At 40.4% G+C, this 18,662-nt stretch overlaps 1 protein-coding gene across 1 annotated transcript in view; it reads left to right on the plus strand.

The window, feature by feature from the left end:
• The window catches only part of ccser1 (coiled-coil serine-rich protein 1), a 191,849-nt gene that overhangs the window by 67,166 nt on the left and 106,021 nt on the right, over nucleotides 1–18,662 (plus strand). The window contains exon 8 of the mRNA XM_049577884.1: nucleotides 5,800–5,877. Coding sequence (XP_049433841.1) covers nucleotides 5,800–5,877 — 78 coding nt within the window. The remainder of the gene's footprint in view (nucleotides 1–5,799; nucleotides 5,878–18,662) is intronic.

The raw sequence follows: 18,662 nt of genomic DNA on the forward strand, positions 1-18,662 counted from the left end.
AACACAGCAGCAGAACATGAATATGAAAGAGGGGATACTTTGCCCTCTTTGCTTGCTCTGTTGTGTCATTAACTTGCAAATTTTGTTACCCTCCATCAACGGATGTAATCCATTCTGCAGCAGGGGGAGGGTGACTCGGCATGTCTGTATGCTTTGCATTTTATTTGCTTGACCTTCTGGTATTGAGCCCCTATCTTCTGTTCCATTCTTTTGTTGTGTCACAGACACCGCGCCGGCAACAGATGCATTATGTTTTTGGGGTTGTCCATCTGTCCATCTGTTTGTCCATCCCACTGCTATGTAATATCTCAGAAATGCCAGGAGAGAAGTTCTTTAAATTTGGCACAAATGTCCACTTGGACATAAAGTTGAACTGATTAGATTTTGTTTTTCAAAACTCAAGGTTACTGTGACCTCACAAATTCATGTTCATTCATGTTCTAATTATGACAAATTTGTACTCAAATGTCCAAAGGAATGAACTGATGAAGTGATGACATTTTATATCCAAAAGGTCAAAGGCCACCTTCACTGTGACATCATTATGATCTGCAAAAACACTCTCCTGGCAGTTACTCAATGCCATATCTCAGGAACAGAAGGAGAGACATTTGGTCCGATAGTGTACTGGCGACTGTCACCTTGATTGCTCACCTTGAAACTGTACTGATTGAATAGATCCTCTGTGCTGTCGGTATGAAGATGATCGTGAAGCATCCATGATTTAGAATATGCAGCTTCTTTGCAGCAACATCCATATTTGAGGTGTTGTTTACTGTCATGGCTACAACTTTGTGTTCTAACCTGTTCCTCTGGTAGTCAATGACAAGCTCATTGATCCGAATTGTTATATTCATTCAACAGTAATTGATCCAATATCACTGATGCAAAGTAAAAATGTTGATGTACATCATCATCTTAAAGATACGGCTTTATTTTCAAATTCCCATGGCACATCTTCATCGCCATTTCTGTCCAAGCGGCATTTTGTCAGGCAGATAATGGTAAGCAGCCATGAAAGAGACAATAAGGATATTTACTGACATCATCTAGTATCAGTCGCAGGCTACTGTATTGAATCAAAATTGTATTGTTGAAGACTTTGTGATATCAGCACACACTGTATCGTTGTTTATATAATATAATATTGTATTGTGATGAAACTTGTGATTTACACCTCTACAAGCTCATTGGTTTTACTGACATTGAGCTTCAGGTGATTTTTGTTGCACCAAGTGAGGACGGTCTCTATCAGTCCTCTGTACCCCTCTGCAAAAACAGTCTCTAAGCAACAGCAGCATGTCTCTTACTGGAAATTATTCTCTGGAATCATAACCTACATGTCAATATAGTGATAGTATAGTGTAAACTTCCAGTTAGCCTAAAAATACACTTAATACCTTTTATTGAATACATTAGTTTTCATTAAATTATTATCATTAGTCATACTTCTACTGTTATTATACACATATGACTATTATCACACATGTATACTGCCAGATATTAATACATACTTTCAACATTGTACCACAGTAGCCAGAACTATAACTATAATATTATTACTTTCAACAATGTTGTTGTAAGCTACTGTCATTACCTGCATCTCTCTCTCTCTCTCTCTCTCTCTCTCTCTCTCTCTCTCTCTCTCTGTGTCTCATTGTGTCATGTGGATTACTGTTAATTTATTATGCTGATCTGTTCTGTACGACATCTATTGCACGTCTGTCCGTCCTGGAAGAGGGATCCCTCCTCAGTTGCTCTTCCTGAGGTTTCTACCCTTTTTTTTCCCCATTAAAGGGTTTTTTTTGGGGGAGTTTTTCCTTATCCACTGTGAGGGTCCTAAGGACAGAGGGATGTCGTATACTGTAAAGCCCTGTGAGTCAAATTGTGATTTGTGATATTGGGCTTTATAAATAAAATTGATTGATTGATTGATTGACTAAATGTTTGACCCTGGACAGACATGGATGTAAACTGCAGCTTGTCTGCTTGGCAGAGGCATTTAAAGGTCCATTGTGAAGGATTTAGAGGCATTTATTGGCAGAAATATATAAGATTCATATGTTTTCAATAGTTTTTAATCACCTGAAAATAAGAATTTTTGTGATGTCTGCCATATTGGTCTACAGTAGCCCACAAGGGACAAATCAATCACTCAGTATGTTTACATGCACAGTTAAGTTGAGCTACGGTCATAGCTCTACTAGGCCATTTAATTGGACTACTGTCTTTGTCCCAGTTTACAAGCACAGGAGGGAACTGACATATTGACAAGAGTATGTCAGACTCCGCTCCAATAGGTGGCAATATGTCCTCTTTCAGCTTGTTAGTATTGGACCTTTTTCCGGTTGACCTATTACATCATGCAGGAGTAATTTGACTCCCAGGGGCATTATCTGGGTGTGTTAGTCTGACCTTGAAAAATTCAATTTAGGAGGCGCCCCCCATGTACAAAGGCTATGTCCTTTCCACAGTTGCCATGGGCTTGATTCCAACTTGCGGCCTCTCACCACATGTCGTCTTCCCTCTCTCTGCCCCTCACACTCAACCTGTCGCATCTAATAAAGGCTAAAAAAGCCAAAAAATAGTCTTAAAAAAAGAAATTCGATTTAGTACAATTTCAGTTAAGATGTTTACATGTATTTTAAAAGTCCGGTTTTAGCCGGATTAACACAATAAATCAATTTTCTCCAATGTCATGTAAACGTACTGACTGGCTCTAGTCAGGGCTGTTCATGTATTCGTGGCAGCCACCCTTGGTCTTCTGCATGCTCGGTGCACGGGAGAAGTTTCACCATTAGTTTAACCCCAGGGCAGTAATTTTAGTTAACTTTACTTAGCAAACTCCTCTCCTCTCCTCTCCTCTCCTCTCCTCTCCTCTCCTAACCAAACCACACCAAAATTGATATTTACATTACTTACTTACTATAGGTGTCCCAAAAATACAATACTTTAAGTCAGCTAACAGTCAGGATCATGCAGCAGCTGTGGTACAAACATTGCTTCGACAAAGTTTGCCATCTTCTTTCACTGCCCAGATTTTAACAAATTATGTAGTTTTATAACTTAAGCTAGACTGAGCATTGGACTTTTTAATTTTTTGAAAGTGTTGTTGCCAGCTAAGAGAGCAAACGAGCATATGCTACATTCAGTGATGCTAGCCAGTTTTTTGGTCAAAAAAGTCTAATGTAGCTCAACAGTTGTCAGCAAGAAGACTGAGAAGCAGTGAATAAAATGATAAGAAGTAACACAACATGTCAGTTTCTCGGTTGCTGTCAAAAGGTCATGACATGGAGCCGTTAAGATGCAGACCACAAATCTCAGTATCCTCAATTCAAGTTGGGCAGTCTGTGGCATCTCTCCTTCCCTCATTTCCTGTCATCTCTCTCCACTGTGTGTGAGAAAGGATTAAAATTTGAAAATTAAAGAACAAGAATGCATATCATTACACATGACATGCATGACCAACAGGCCAGATAATACATCACACCATATAATTTGTGTGTTGTGCATCATATTTGTCGGATTAGCATATTTAATGCAGCTGTAGACACTCCATCCATCCTTAGTTTGTTTCTTTCTCAGCAGTTTATCCTGTTGGCTGCACGGAGGAACATTTCTGAAATGCCACTGTCCATGTGTGCATTAATGTTGCCTAACAAAATGATCCCCATTTGTCAATGTCAGCCATGGATTCGAGCAAAACTGTGACGGTCCTATTTGTTACAGCATATACTCACAGTCTTTGTGGGCATGGTTGTGCAATATCCACACATGCACCGCCAGGCCCTGTTAGCTTGTGCCTCTGTAGCCCCTCCGTCCGTCCCAGTGACTCTGACCCCTGAGGCAGCTGCTTGACTTGTGGCAGCAGCTTATTCTTTGCTGCCTCTACCAAATCTTTTTTAGCAGCGCAGTGTTGTTACGAGGATAGCTGTCGGTATGATGAAGTGTAGCTGAAATGTTTTTGTTTATTATTACATGTAAGGCAGTGACATTCGTCTCTGCGGCTATCGTTACACCAGCTTTTTAAACATAGAAGCATAACCATTTCAGTTTTAGTTTAGCATAAGAACTCCTGAAGCCCTTGGTTAAAACAAACAAAGAGAAAACTCACCCAGTGTTTGCCAAAGAACTCACTAAATTGCATGACAGTATTTTGTTAATGGCGCTGCCTTCCGATAAGAAAAGCCAAATGTCAATGAGAGAGAGAGGGCATGAATGCACCTTGAGTTATTTGAAGGTTTTCATTTCTTGATTTAACTGATGTGTGAATGTGATTAAATGGGTGTATCAAACCACAAAACCTGCTTTCCTTTCTTAGGCCATTCATCATCTTTAGACATTTAGCTCCTGGGTAGTGCAAGTCATTAAATCTGGAGCTCCCAGGCAGCTTTCCCCATTCTCAAATCTGAAAGGCTTTTTACTGAACCACATCTAATTGTGGGGACAGTTGTGTGTTAAGGCCTGTGGGACAGGGGTGACCTTAAACAGAATGTGTATGTGTTGGAGAGGAAAGAGAGGGAGACGGAGAGTGTTTGGGCGTCAGTGAGTGTGCGGCTGTCTCTCCACATGGGGAAAGGCATTGATCACCGATGACACATTGAGGGCCTGACGCCATAGCGCACCTATAATTCTGATAGGGAGGTATGCTTCTTTAAAAGGTCAGCCAAACCAATAAACCATCAAGTTTATGCTGTGCAAAGATTTGGGCTCGGATGTTTCTCAGAGCTACCTTCAAAATCTGAAACCAGGCCAAAAGATATGCACAAACAGAATCTGGATTTTAGCCGAAAAAGCACCTTTTTAGAGTGTCCTAATTGTAAGTATTGTCACCTCTCTCAAACAACAGGGGCTGGCTTGCATATAAATCTGCAAGAGGGCAGCAGATGGCAAGAAACAGACCTTATCAGGAAACTAAGTGTGTGGAACATGTAGTCAGCTCACATTTGACTTTACCCTTCCCTGTCCTCTGTCACGTCTCCGCCATGTAACTTGTCTCATCCTCCTTGTGTGTGCTGTCATGTCCTTACCATGCAGCATTACATCAATATCAGCAGTCCCGCCTGCAGACATGACTTTATCCTCTCCAGCTTTACCATCTGTCCGATCATAAGCCCTCACAGGTGACATTTAGACCGGCGTCTGCTGTCTTTAAGAAGTGTGTGTGTGTGTGTGTGTGTGTGTGTGTGTGTGTGTGTGTGTGTGTGTGTGTGTGTGTGTGTGTGTGTGTGTGTGTCTGTGTGCACTGTGTGGTGTGTTTTTGTTTGGAACCCCCTCTAGCTGCCCCTGCTCTCTGCCCACTAGACACCTGTGTCGAGGAGCAGAGCCAAAATGTGTCTGATCACAGCTGGCGTTAGAAAACACAGAGATTATGTAAGAAACCAGGTAGAAGAAGTAACATCATTAAGTTGTATTTATACAGCCATGTTCTCTGAAAGCAAGAATAACAAAAATTGTGCTTCAAACTTAGATTACGAGGCTACATGTGAAATCACACAACTAAAATAACGTCTTGAATTAGCATCTATCTTGATACTTGTCTATTATTCCTCTCCTTACTTTGTTTCTGAATGAGTAGCCACACAACTTATTTGTGTAATTTTCTTGCCAATAGTGCTTAACAACAAAATTAAGTTGCAAGAATTAAAGTGAAAATACTTGCAGGTGTCTTAATTTTGTTACAAACAAACAAATATTAACTGAGACTGATCCTGTGAAAGTAATTCTGGGCACATCGCTGGTTTATCAGCAGCACTTACAATGATGTTATTTTTATATTGATGTTTTCATCTTGTGCAGAGCACAGAGACGAGTCCTGCCAGCAGCCTCCAGTCCCTACCCATCAGCCCCTGCAGTGAGAAGTCCCTTCCATTTAAGGTAACTTAACGACCATTTTGTGAATTAGCACAACACTGAATTTGTGCATTTGAGTTTGAAAGTAAAGGAGAGATGTTTACTGAGTGTTAAGTGGGCCAACTTTTGACCAGATATCATTGGCATGCATTAACAAGTTTGCATATAAGCAACACCCACACTTCACCTTAGTGTCTCTCAAGCATGACAATGTTTAATCCAACTGTCACAGACAGGCAGACAATTAAGGGCTGACTACTTTTGGAACTGGGCTAAATTTCTGCTGATAGATTATCATTTCACACGCACTTTAAGGGGGGTTGGGATGCCTGATTAATTGCCTGAGCAATCAACGATCGGCCTCTAGGACGACTAGATAGATTTCTGGCAGGCCATAAATTTTTGTTGGCTGTCTTATAGTTCCAGGGTCTGATTTCCCACTCGGCTGCTGTCAAAAGTTCTGTTATAAACTGTAGTAGGCTTGTTTAAATGTTATTGGAATAGTTGTTTACAAGTTGTGGCTAAAACTGTAGTTTAGAGACTCTGTATGTACCCCAGTATCACAAATCATAATTTGCCTCAGGGGGCTTTATGACATCGAACACCCTCTGTCCTTGGACCCTTACAGTGGATGAGGAAAACCTCCCCCACCCAAAAAAAAACAAACCCTGAGGAAAAAATGGACTGCTGTGATGTAAAACTGACCTGAACTTTATTGGATTTGTCAGTGGATAAAACCTGGGCTTCCGATTTATACGCTACGAGCATAAAAGTTTCAGTTTCTGGTTGTGCAAGAGCGCTGATTAAAACATGGAAAATACACTTTATGCCATCATTTTATTCACACATACAGTATGTTTGCAGAGCTCTGTGGATGTGCTTTCAGTGAGCCACAAATCCAGTTCTACACTGGGCAACATTTACTCACACAACCCTCAGCTCCATGGAGCCAGCCAGTTCAATTAAAAGAACACAGCAGTCTGTCTCTGATCAAAAATATAAAACTGAATCCTCCTTTGATCCGTATGTCTCCTTCAGTTTTACCCTTATCAGAACAATTAACAGCCTTTTTCCAAACCAGCTTCTAATTAATCATGAAAAGATCAAATAGGAAGCAAGACGGGCCAGGCAGGCAGGGAGGAAGAGAGGGAAATATAAAGAAGAGAGAATCAAAAAGAGAGGTGGGGATAGATTCAATGAGAGAGGGACAAAGTGCGTTGCTTGCCTTGACAGGCCCCCGACCCCCTCTGTCAACCTAGCCCATCGGAGCTGTGAGATCTGGATGATATTTATTAATCTCTGCAGGGAGTGTGTGTGAATGTGTGTGAGTGCTTGTGTGTATGTGTCTGTGCAAGGTTTACCAAGGGAGGGCTTTTGTCAAGCTTTCTCTGGGATTTAGTTCTTGCGCCACAGAGAACTTGTCAGACCATTATAGGATAGAGGAGCAGTAGGGACGAGACTTCTCAACTCTGTGGCGCTTTCTTAAATCTCCCCACCCTCCGTCACATATTCAGGGATATACAGGACAGTAAAAGCCCCTTAAAATGTTGTCCAGTAAAACAAAACCACAACCTAAGGCCTCAGTGTCTGAGTAGTGCCAACACATTGAGTGTGTGTGAGTGTACATGCATTTTTATCTGTGTGACACTGGGTGTTTTTACATGGCTTTACATACTGTATGTTTTGTTGGTGCAATTTGTCAGTGCGCCTCAGTTTTTGTGCATTTATTTGTGTGTGTGGGAGAGAGGGTGGTTGTTTGTGTGAGTGCGCGCCCTCTTTATTGACCTACATGGAGTATCAGTGGCAGCTGGATATAAGGAAAAATTAAAAATGTAGGGTGGGACGCAGCATGAAAACAGCAGCTCTGGCTCAAACTCCCTCATGAAGGAATGTACGGGTGGACGGACAGGAAAGGTGGACAGCTGGAAGAGTTTGATCAAGTGAGGTTGGAGAGAAATTAGGGCTAGTGTCTGATTAAACAGTCCAAACCACAAATATAAAGACTTGATTTGTAGCCAGTAAATAATTCAGTAGCAAAACCAAAAAATGCAATAAGAAATGGATCTAAAGGTTGAAATTTCTGTCTGTGGATAAGGCTTACAACAATGCTGTGTACAGATCCACCAGAAATCTACAGTTGGTTTTTAAGGTTGACAATCTTTGTGTTAAAGTATTACGTCCCGTGTCCACCAAAACGTTTTTTTTCCTGGTTGAAAACACCAGGCACCCCTCCCAGGTGAGAGTGTTTGAGAGCACTTTAGAGGCGCAGTGTTTTTTCAGCTGAGATGCTTTGGTTGTGTCTGGTTACTATGATATGGGATATCTGCAGAAGTAAACATGATGGCACAAGGAAGAGTACTTGCTTTGCTTGAGGGGAAGGTTGAAGTATGTAGGGAGAGAAGAAGGATGCACTGGTCAGTGTGGGTTCATGAGAGGCAACATATATTAACACATTTCTCCCCTGTTGTCTTTGTTCAGTATTTGTACATGTCAGATTTAATGATTTGTCTTTGCAGTATTTGTCCTTCCTCTACTGTGATTGAATGGCTGAAGTGACAAGCTCAGCGTTTTTACCTGAAGTTGAACATTTAACAACTCTTGGCACTCAGAAAAAAAAAATGCCCAACCAGCAGTGCTCAGTGCAAAATTCATGCCCAGTGCCTTGTTGTGCTGCCTGTATTTGTAGCACAGCGTAAATATGCGGCACTCCCATTGCGAAGCATTAAAAAAGCTGCTTTGGTGGACCTGACCCCTTACAGTCATACAAATTGGGTTTCATTATTGACTTTGGGAACACAAACCACACATCTGTAACAGGTGGTCCTGTCACAATTCAATTCAGTTTTTGATTTGAACATTTATTTATTTTTTTGCACGGAAGGTTATGGCATCGTAAAGGTACAGTCACACATGAGCGAAATTAACATGGGCAAATACCTGCTCCGGCTCACTTCCATTCTGTCTGAGCAGAGGGGCAAATAAAGATTTGCTTCTAAGTTCAACTTTGATTATGCTCTAAAGAGGTATGTGTGGAGGAGACTTTGACTGTTGCTGTGTTTAACCAGCCAATATTGTATGGTGTTTGCCATGAAACATACAAACTGCCCCATATAAGCGATGTTGCCTGGCTGGCAGTGAGGCGGGAAACAGGCATGGAACATAAGAAAATGAAAAATGTACCAATAACTAGGGATGTCCCGATCCACTTTTTTCACTTCCGATCCGATACCGATATTACAACCTTGAGTTTTGGCTGATACCGATACCAATCCGATCCAAGCGCGTATTATACATGTTCACTTATTTTGTTGTCAGTCATGTTAGAAAAGGTTTGATCAAGTGATATTACTCTAACAAGAAGAACTACTTAATCAGGTTAGTTAGAATGATCCACAACAGTTGGTATGAGAAACTGACCTGTTTATTGTTAACAGGGTTAAATAAACAAACTTTAAACTTGAACATTAACATTAAATAAAAAATATAGCTGGTTTGCTTTGGCTGCTTTGGCCCCTTAATAAACAGAAAATAAATCAACACAAGAAATCTTTAAAATGTCTAACAATGAAATTAAAACAGCAGCAAGACTCCACACACTTGTGCTTTGGCCCCATAATAAATAAAAAATAGATTAACACCACAAGACATTGTTGACATTTAACAAACAATGCAGCCTTTCCTTTTCAGTTATTTTAGTAGTGTTTTTGTAGTCCATCCATGGCTCCAATTTCACTAATTGTGCCCGAAACAATGCCATCAGTGCTCTTTACTTAAACAGTAAGAGTGTAAACCAAATAAAAATATCACTCTCAAAAACCAGAGCAGAAAATAAATAGTCGGTTAACTAAATTGACGGCTACTCCTCCTACCCTCCCTGTGTGTCTGCCGTCTGCATGCTGGCCTGGTGGATTGATAGTAAGTGCTGGAGTGGATCACTGGAACGGACTGCTTGAATTGCGGAGCGCTGGGCAGGCCGGAAAACCTGGAGTGGACTCTGTGAAAAACTAGATTGGAGTTCTTGGGTCGGCATTTTTCCATGCAGTCCGATCCGATGTCGATGCCCATTTTTTGCTAATATCAGCGGCCGAAGGACATCCCTATCAATAACATCATATTTTGCGGTAATTATTAGCATGCTAGACAACATTAGCAAGGAAGCTAGGCAGTGAAGAAGGGGCAAATACCGCAAATTAGCTTGCAAGCTAGCTAATGTTACTGTCACAGCAGGCACTGCCCACATTCAGCGCTACTATCGCCTTGGCAGACATTGGTCATTTGCCTGCATTTGTTCATTTGTAACCATACCATTAGACAAGTCGAGTCTTGTTTTGTAACAATCAATGATCATTGGTTTTATGCCTTGACAGCGGATGGGGGACGGATCACAGATCCTCATTTGATTTCAGTGATTGGAATCCAAAGCGTATTTTGGTTGACTTCTGATTTACAATCAGAGGCCGTTTACACGTACACGGTGATTTTGATAAATGGAGACATCTTCCTTCGTTTGTGCCCTTCATTTACACGTAAACGGAGATTTCTCCTCTGAAAACGAGTCTTTCTAAAAACTCCGGCCAGAGTGGAGATTTTGGAAAACTCCGGTTGCGCGTTTGCATGTAAACTGAGATAAACGGAGATAAACGGCAGTCGACGTCACAGTATGGGCCAGAACTTGCGCCTGTGTCAAAAGTGCGACCTATGTTGCTATGGTGACAATGGATACATGGATACATGGAAGGCTTGAGCTTCTCGTTACACTGCCACCTACAGGTTTGGCATGCTGTATATATACACGGGTAAATGTAAACGAAGATCTTTTTGAAAACGGAGACGGTGAAATGTCCGTTTATGAAAACAGCCGGCAACTTGTAAACGGCCTCTCAGTTTAGAAGTGGAAATCATTACAGCACTTGTATTTTAAGAACAAGGTTCAACTATGTAGCCATATCTGAGCCTTGTTACAAGGTACTCAGTGAAACTTGGTTCGAGTGGAAGAAACTGTGAAGATTTAGATTTTTTTTAAGGCTTTTTCACTTCATTGTTAAACATTAAGGAAACTATGCGCCAGATTATTAACATGTTTGTTTGCCAAACTTTTACTGAAGAACAAGCACCAGCTGGCATCCAAGTGTTAAGAAAAACTGGACAGGATTCTTGTCATAAACAGAGATAATAGGCTATTGTTCTTTTCTGATTAGTGATAGAGTGTCCATCTTAAATATGCTGAACCTCTCCCGACCTAAGTGAGAGTGGACTGTAGTCTTTCAAAAGGAGAGGGACTGGGGGAGTGGCAGTGGCATGGACATTAATATAAAGAGCAGGGAGAGAACAGCAAGAGCTGAAGGAATTGAGGTTAGGCAGGAGATGGAAACAGGCAGACGAAGTGTGAGTGTATATATATATAGAAGAGAATGAGTAAGAAGGTGGGAGGCAAAGGCTAACCCTTTGACAGAGCTGGAGGCATGCAAGAAACAACATAAAGATGGAGAGGGCATATTGCATGAGGAGAAGCTGAATATGAGGAAACAGTTGCTGAGAATAGGACATTGCTCTACTCCACTATAAGATGGATTGAGGAGCGAAGGGATGAGGGGGAAAGACTTTAGGGGAAAATGTAGAAGCTCTGGTTGAGGTGCATACAAAGAGAATGCATTCAGTTCGAAGACATTAAGTTTAGATAACCCGAAAATGAATACAGTAGTGCAAGAAATGGAGGTGGGAGAGGAAAAACAAGGTAAGAGTTTGAAGAGGTGGGCGGTAGAGAAGGAGAGACAGGAGGGGAAGAAGAAAAAGAGGGTTTGTGGGAGGGGCGAGAAGAGGAGAATTTGTCCTGGCACTCCAGAAAACGACTCCGCGGGTGTAAAAATAATCTACGGTAGCCACCTGAGAGGCTGCAGTGTCACGCTGCGCCCCAGTTTAATTTAGACCCAATGCATATGACATGATTTTTACCAGATTTTGTCCCAGTTAAAGTGTTCTACTGTATTTCAAAAGACTGAAGTAAAAACCTCACACTGGAGTTGTTGCCAGAGGTGTATTCAGAGCACCGGTGTGTGGAAAAAAAAGAGTCTAGGACAGCAACTTTTGCACCTAATTAATTGACACTTGTGTACATTCACCTTTGTTTCAGCAGACACCAGGAACTTCTTTTTATAGTCAAACATTTATCACTTTGTCACATGCTGCATAATTAGAAATTAATAATGTATAATTATAATGACTGCGAATTTATAATTATAGATCGTTCTGCACACCAATGCCACAGGATGAGAGGGTTAAAAAGATACATGTGTGCAGGAAATGTGAGGACACATGTTTCAGGGGTACACAAAACAAACTCTTGCAAATAGGCAATCATAAGCACACACACACACACACACACACACACACACACACACACACACAGTTCATTCTGCATCTCCCTGTTGCATCCAACTCCTGCAGAATGGCCTCCGCATTAATTCCAATTTCATGATGATCCCGAGGTTCATCGCTTTGCAAAGCAGGTGGATCCTGGACATGTAGCTGGCTGCTAGCCACTGTTGTAACCTTAATGCTAGCAGCAGTAACATTAGCAGACTCAAGCTCGTACTGCTGCTCTCTGCAGATTCTTCGCTGCTTAGGCTTGTTTCTTATTTTAAAAGCCTAAAAAATCCTCAGTTTTTATTTGCTCATTTCTAACTACTGTTGCTTGCAAAATAAGTAACACAATATTACTAGTATCACAATTGAGCGCCAGGAATGTATATCATACGCTGGCCTCTGGCCCGTGACATGTGCACCAATCATCGGCATCCAAATGTATTTGGGTCATAGTGAGTGGACACAGCTAAAGAATGCATCTCAGGCACATTCATCAGTAAAAAAGAACCCAAAGACACGATCTGCTGCTTTTGTCACAATTTTATTTTCAAGATAGGATGATAAATCATTGAAAAAAATGCATGCCGCACACATATACTCTATATAAATTTATATAAAATGTTATTTTAGAAGAAGCAAGGGCACAGAACAGACTGCCGGTCTCGTCTCTCTATCTCCCTTCACCTTTGTCTCTTTTTGGCTCTCTCATTCCACGTAATCTCTTCCCCAAACACTGTTTCTGTTTGTTGTGAGAGCCTCACACTAACAGCTAGGCCAATTCCTCACACACACTGTCACAAACTCAAGTGTGTTAATGTGTGAAAGAGAGGGAGAGGTGATCAAAAGAGTTCTCGGGATTTGCTGTTCTGAATTTGATATTTTCTGTTGAATCTCTGTTTCTGTGGGTGCATTTCCATCCACCTCTTTTTATGTGCATTTTCAATTTGCCCTTAAAAAAACTAAGTGGAAATGTCAGAAATTTAAGAATGCATGGGCAAGATTGAAAAGTTGGTGTTTCATGAAAGGTAAATCTGACAAAGTGCAATGCCAACAGTTTAGTGTATAAATGATGACATACAGTCATGATGTACCGTCATTGCATAGGCCACTGCAAGCTCTCTTCGTCATCTCCGGAGGCTTTTAATACGCTTGTGAATGCACACTGAGCTGTTGCCCAAACTCTTCCAAAAGCACATAGCTGTAATAGTAATTGTTCAGAACTCTCTCTTCATTATTTTCTTTTTGAGGCTTGACTGGTGTTCTTCTGCAGTAGCACCTGACTGGAGAATTAGTGCCTCCCACTGCTTCTCTACAGGAACCGACTCCCAACAATATTCGCATAACAGTAGTGGATGGAAGAGCACACTAATTCACATTTTCTTTTGCTGATTTTCTGAAGATTTGGATACATTTTTTGCTACATTTGAATGAAAACTCACCTTGTGAAACACGTTTTTCAGATGCAATCAAAACATTGAATACTGAAATTTGAATAGACTTTTGCATCTCAAATTATTCATTCCGCCAGCAGCTAGCTTGCTAGTCGCTCTCCTGAGCCAGTGCTCTTCAGTGCATAATACCCACCACAAGTAGCTGCAAGAAGACCATGGGGAAGCTTTGTTAGCTGAGTGGGTCTTTAAATAGTAAGGAAAATCCAAACCAGATTGAGGATTATTCCTCTTTGTGCGCAAGAGTAGTTTTCACTATGTTTACCTCTTAAATAGTTATGGTGTGGTATATTTTACAGTTGTGATATGCAACCAAAGCTTAATATAGGCTACTTTTGGAGTATCATATTTGGGTTTGGCCATGTTTGCTGTCTCTGTCAAGTAGCTGTCTATTAGTCACTCTACAGCAGGAATCAGCACTTCAAAATAAAAGCTCTGTTCTGGAAATTTACTGTACTTAAAAATACAGTGTTTTTCTTTACAAACTTGACACATTTGCGAGTCACTTGCAGTCCATCCAGAATGGGCCCGCAACCCACTTGGGAACCACTGAGTTAGACTGATCTACTGTGTTAGGTCAGTACTTTTTCTTAGACTTGTCAAGATGCTGCTGTGTTGTTTGCAAAGGAAGCCCAGAAAGTTTCAGGTTTACTACCCTTTACCCCGGGCTATCTCCACATTTAGCAGCTGTGTTTCTGAAGTAACAATCCATGACACCTGCTGATAAGAAGAAAACAGAGTTATGGAGTGAGTAATGACTACAGAAAGAGATTTAAGAGACTGCAGCAGCAGCTTAGTATAATACGTATATATGACTTCTGCTGCCACAACACTCAGCTTCGACTATTCACAGTAAATGCGTCCTTGATGACAATTGAAATTATTCCAGAAGGTATATGTTTTCTGCTGGTTTGAGTGGAGCTGAGCAGATTAAAAGACATCTTTTTCTTGGTTTCATATGAGTCTTAAGTCACTGAGAACACATAGACAATTAATCCTAGTCAAAATACTCAAGAATTATATCTGAAGTCTGACTATTTGTTATATCTAAGTCGTAGTTAGAAGCTGTCTTTGTACAGCCAGCTTCTGTACCTCTAATGTTTCATTTTTATATTATAATTGATGTGTCTTTGAGTTACTGTCTCAGTAACATTAAATACAGTAGAAGTACAGTATTTCACTGCATTTAATTAGCCTAATTTTTATAACCTCTTATGCTATATTTAATATGTCTCAGGGATAATTCTATCTCAGTGAGGATTGCTTTATTTTTAGGACATCTAGGCAGGTGACATCTCTCTTGTGTTTCAAACAGCATAAATATTAGAGAACTGGTTTGACAGGTTGCCTAAGTCTTTGTGTGTGGGGTGTCAGCTTTACTGCTTTTTCAGGTGCTAGGTACGGATAGAGTACCTATAGCATCACATGAGTGCTGCTGTTCACCAGACAGAACAAGACCTTCAGTTTATAGAGGAGAGAAACAGCTTGCTGTGTACAGTATGTGTCCAGATGTACCAAACTTTTTATTTTCAAAGCTGCTGAATCGTAGCATACAGGGGAGATAATGGTCACCAGGTTGTTAGCGTCTACTGACAGCTGAGTAAACTCATGATGACAGGTGACAAATGTCACAGTTTTTAATTGTACCTTCCTGAAGGCCTGATACAGTATCTGTATGTGCAAATGACACATTTTCACCACCTCCTCTTTTTTTTTTTTTTTTTTTTTTTACAGTTATGCTGCTTCCTATGACCTCTTCTGACAGCGTGTATAAATAGTATGCTATTAAAGTCATAATTAAAGTCAGTAAGGCAGACAGATAAACACAGACAGCTAGCAGACAGGACTTAAGACAGATAAAGACAAGAACAAATATTTCATGCCAGAGGTAGGGAGTTTAATGCTGGGTCTCTGCACAGTTTTGTGCATGCATTTGAGTCCATCCATGAATCTAAAGAGTTAGGTACTTAACCACGGGTTATTCAAGCAGCCGTGTGAGACATGGGATGGACACATTATAAATAGATCACTTTTTTCCGTGTCTATTTGGCTTCATCAGCCCACAGTGAGGCACTTTCTCTCCTCAATTTTTGTGCTCCAGTTCCAGACAAGATATTAAGTACACTTACCTTAAGTCCACCTTTAAGTACTATGTATATAAGGTTGACTCCATCTGTGTTCTTTTTTTTTTTAAATGGAAACTCCCACTCAGCAGTTAGCAAAAACCAGTGACGTCGGTTAAAGCACCGTGGGCTTGTATGAGAGACTTATCCATAGTCACCACTTTACCTTGCTGTCAGACAGCCCTTTCAGACGGGGAACTAAGGCTGTGATAATGCTGTTTTCAAAGGCGCCAGACTTTTCCTTTGACAAAAAACAGTAATTTTACCTCACAGATCACAGGATTTGCTGGTCTACTTTGAGTTATTCTGTTGCTCTCTGTTTCAAACTAACAATACAGCGCTTAGCTTTCGTACCAGTTAGAGGATTAGAGGAATATAGCTGATTTGGGAGATCAATATCACACAATTCTCAAAGAGGACTCAGTCATGAGGAGGCACATTAGGCGGGCTAGGGGTTTATATGTAGCGAGGTCATCATGCAGAAGTCTACGTCAGTTCACTTGGGAAAAAGTTTTTAGAAGAGCCTTTAGAAATAGCATTTTGGTGTTAAAACATACATGCTTCCACCAAAATGTCAGCCAAAGAAAAACCATTGGTAAACTGCAGAGTGACATAGAAATCTCAAATAATGGAGCTGTCCTTTAATGTGCACTATTTCAGCATTAAGTATACAAAGAATTAAACTGCTTTAGTGTTTTGTACCAACAGAAAATGTGCTAATGGAAAGGGTTTGGAAAATGACCCATTTAAAAAAAAAAAATGAAGCCAGTGAAATTCACAAAAAAGCGTAAAATGCCAAGGAGTCATTACTGGTTTTTTGTTTGTTTTGTGTGGTAAGTGGTTGCTGGATTAAACCAACATGTTATCACAGTTGTTTTCCTCTTGTCTTTCAAGCTGTGAGTTGCTCCTCTGTTTCTCTTCTGCACTGCATTTTGGGACAAAAGTGCCCATCAGCACCACACTGACAAATTAAGCAATTTTTAGTCACATGCTGACACCGTCCAACACGCTTTATTTTTTTGTATTTTTTACATATGTGACCATATTACCCTAACCCTACATGAGGTCATTTGCAGTTTGGACTTAAGGATCAATTGAATATATATATATATATATATATATATATATATATATATATATATATGTATATATGTATATATATATATATATATATATATGTATATATTGAGAAATACTGTATGTTATATGTAAGGGGGCTTCAGAAATAGGTATTTCTCTCTGTTCATCCTATTTAACAGTCTGCTCATGTCAAAAACTTCTATTTGATCTAGATCTAACCAAAGAACTAATTTCTTACATGTCTTAGCTTCCTCATGATACTTTTAGATTTCAGTTTATGATTCTTGTGATTACATATGGACCTCTGCATGGTCAGACCTCTGCCTACAGTACGTGTGTCTCTGAACCACCAGTAGCAGTTTTCTTTTAGATCTTCTGACCAAGAATCCTTTGCTGTTAGTCAAGCTACATTAAAATCTAAAGGTGATTGAGCATTTAAAGCAGCTGCCCACAACACTGGAACTGCTTCCCTTTGGGCCGAAGATCTGTGGATACTACTTAGACATTTAAATAGCAGCTTAAAGCTCATCTTAAAAGATGGGCCTTTATTGTTTTGTGTTTGTTTTGTGTCCGTACTAAGTTTTACATAATTATCGTGTCTTAACCACCTTCACCTCCTTGTCATCCTGTTAGAACTAAAGTTGTTGAGGAGGCACTGTCATGACCAAATTACATATAGACCCTTTTAGGGCCGACGTCACAATGACGTCATTTTATTAGCTGGAGGCAAAACACAATTCTCCACCACAGGGCTGTAGGCTACATTTGAGTCATATAATGTTGTCTTGTTGTGTTATTGGGAGCCAGAATAGAAGGAGTCATGGCTGAAAACTTAAACTTTATCACATGCCAGCTGCCACTGTCTGTCAACAAAAACAAAGACAATTATGGTTAAATGTGATAAGCTGAAAGCACTGAACGGAGGCGATCATCAGAAATGCTCACGTGTTGCGCACACTTTATATGAGGTTAGGGAGAAAGTATTTACTGTTGTAGGGATGAATAACATTGTGTGTATTAAGAGAGAGTATATCATGTCCACATAATCAGAAACAGGGGAGTAACTTTTTTAGGGCCTTAGCAAACGTTAACTTTGATAGCAAAACAAACTGGAGGAAACTCTTCAAGTGTCGTCCTCCTTTGTAATATTGACATAGTAATCAATCACAAAGCTGGCCATCCCACCTTCAGCAATCCTGTCATCCAGTGACAGCATATGGGTCGGCCAGTCTGATCTTATTCAAGTAACACCCGCGGTCCGGGAGAGTGACCTGACATGGTGCGTTCTTAACTTCAGTCTCATCTACACTAAAATGAGAGCCCTGTTGGTTGAAGAAACGGAGCGTTATATTTCTATATGAAGTAACAAAGGGTTAAGTTAATCACACATTCACTATGCTAGTCGCTTTGCTAGCTTTCGCTAGTCGGATAATCAAATGGTACATTCCAACAGTGTTATGAATTTAAGAATAGTCCAGTTTGTGTGAGAGTGTGCTCCAACACTGAGAATGAGCATTTCTGAATGCACTACTTGCTTCATCTTCCTCCATCGTCTAAAACAAGCCAACAGAACTTGCTAGCTAGCACTGGCTAATGTCTGTGGAGAATTGTTTTACCTCCAGCTAACCCCTGCCCACCAAAAAACGTCATATTGTTTACTAACAGTAAAAGGGTCTATGCTGGTAGCCTAAAATGTAGTGACACTCCAGGATTATATGGTCAAGGTTTGCCTAAAATGAACAATGACAGCAATATAGTCCACAATGAGCAGCACTAAAATCAACCTGCGTAGTTG

The sequence above is a fragment of the Epinephelus fuscoguttatus genome, linkage group LG6, assembly GCF_011397635.1.
Source record: "Epinephelus fuscoguttatus linkage group LG6, E.fuscoguttatus.final_Chr_v1".
Taxonomy (NCBI): domain Eukaryota; kingdom Metazoa; phylum Chordata; class Actinopteri; order Perciformes; family Serranidae; genus Epinephelus; species Epinephelus fuscoguttatus.